Source organism: Aspergillus tanneri (genome assembly GCF_003426965.1).
Source record: "Aspergillus tanneri strain NIH1004 chromosome Unknown AapTan_2_pilon_pilon_pilon, whole genome shotgun sequence".
NCBI classification, from domain to species: domain Eukaryota; kingdom Fungi; phylum Ascomycota; class Eurotiomycetes; order Eurotiales; family Aspergillaceae; genus Aspergillus; species Aspergillus tanneri.
In genome coordinates this window covers 46940-48460 of record NW_022984629.1, presented here as the reverse complement: position 1 = coordinate 48460, position 1521 = coordinate 46940, and the positions used below count along the sequence as shown (strand labels likewise).

At 46.7% G+C, this 1521-nt stretch overlaps 1 protein-coding gene across 1 annotated transcript; it reads left to right on the top strand.

Moving 5' to 3' along the window:
* ATNIH1004_000011 (uncharacterized protein) lies at positions 1 to 1278 on the top strand (the record flags this gene model as incomplete). The annotated part of the gene is made up of 10 exons (XM_033564737.1): positions 1 to 91; positions 139 to 216; positions 264 to 309; positions 364 to 393; positions 475 to 511; positions 693 to 721; positions 780 to 836; positions 887 to 952; positions 996 to 1156; positions 1208 to 1278. 10 exons carry the CDS (start codon positions 1 to 3, stop codon positions 1276 to 1278), a joined length of 666 nt encoding a protein of 221 aa, XP_033430494.1.
* Positions 1279 to 1521: the final 243 nt, after the last annotated feature.

Sequence of the window (1521 nt, the reverse complement as noted above, 5' to 3'; positions counted from 1 at the left end):
ATGCAGAGATCCCAGCTTTCCTGTGAAGACTTTAACAATCCAGAGGTGGCTGGGGCGGTGAACCCCCACCCCGACTATGGTTACTTTCATGGTGAGTATCTACTTAGTATACAGGCAGCATGTGCTAAACATATACAGGCCCCATCCTGAACCCCAACCCCGTCTGGCGCCCCCACCACGACCCCCGCACCCCCGTGACCACAGCAGACAACGAGGGTATGGGATCCATGGCTTATGCACAGCATATGCTAAGTGATTTACAGATGCTCCAATTCCTGGTTCGAAACTGTCTAGTATTAATAGCATGGTGTAAGTAATTCACACGTGTGGCACATGCTTAGAATAGGCTTAACAACCTTACAGCTGCGACATCGCAGTCAACGGCAACCAGATGTGTGGCCAGCCTTTCGGTTCTTAGATTGCAGCAGGTTCCCTTTTTCAGCAAATATTTAGCATATGCTAATTAATTCACAGCTCCACCGCCACATCCGGAACACCCATCCCGGTGCCAGTATGTCCATTCCGTGCATATGTCGAGCATATGCTAATAATACCAGCTCTCAACCCTTCGCGCACCAATATCCCCCAGGCCGAGCGCATTGCGGGTGAAAAGTTAGTGTATATGTGGCATATCACAGGCTATTCTAACAATCCACAGCGCTCTAAAGCGATGGGTCCTTAACAGAGGATAGAAAACTGCCTGTTATATCAAGGAGCCTGGGTATGTCCTTCGCATATATATATATATATATATTGGGTATAGGGCTAAAATATGGTAGTGAGGGTCCTATGCACGGTATTATCCAGGATTACTGTAACTTCCTCAAGCAGCTGGCGTGAGTAGAATATATCTTTTGTACGTGCGGAATATACTAAGAACCAATAGCCAGGAGGATAATGACTTTGCCGAGCAGTTTGGAACTGAGTTCCACTGTCCTGTATATGATACAGGGTATTTACTCTATATATCTCCTGCATATGCTAACATTTCCTAGAAGCCGGGTAGGGTCTCTGGTCCCAAGGCAAGTTGTCCTCCTAAACCCTTTACCATATTCTAAGCATATGCAGCGAAAAACCCCTCCATCGCCCTCTGACAACCCTACCGCCTCGCCCGCACCCAAGCGCAAACGTGCTGCCCCTAAGAAGGGTCCCAAGGGTAAGTCTGGTACCTCCCCCAATATGCCGAGAATATGCTGAGAATTAGTAGCTGTTGGTAGCAGGAAGCAGCCAGCACGCGGCAAGAAGTCTGCTGCGAAGTTAGTGCCCACGACTGCGTAGAGCATAGGCTGCATCTGCAGGATAGTTTTAGGGATGAATTATAGATGTTTGAATAAAGTCTAGGAACAGGCACAGCGTATGCGTGGCTTAGCCGTCTTTAAATATTTTTTAGCTAAGGAATTAAAATAGCTTTTTTTAACATACTGTATATCTACTAGATGTATGCTCTGTATATGCTAGAGTTCCCTTTTTCTTTTTTCTCCGCCTCTACCTCTTTCTTAAGCTCTTCAATTCGCTCAGCCA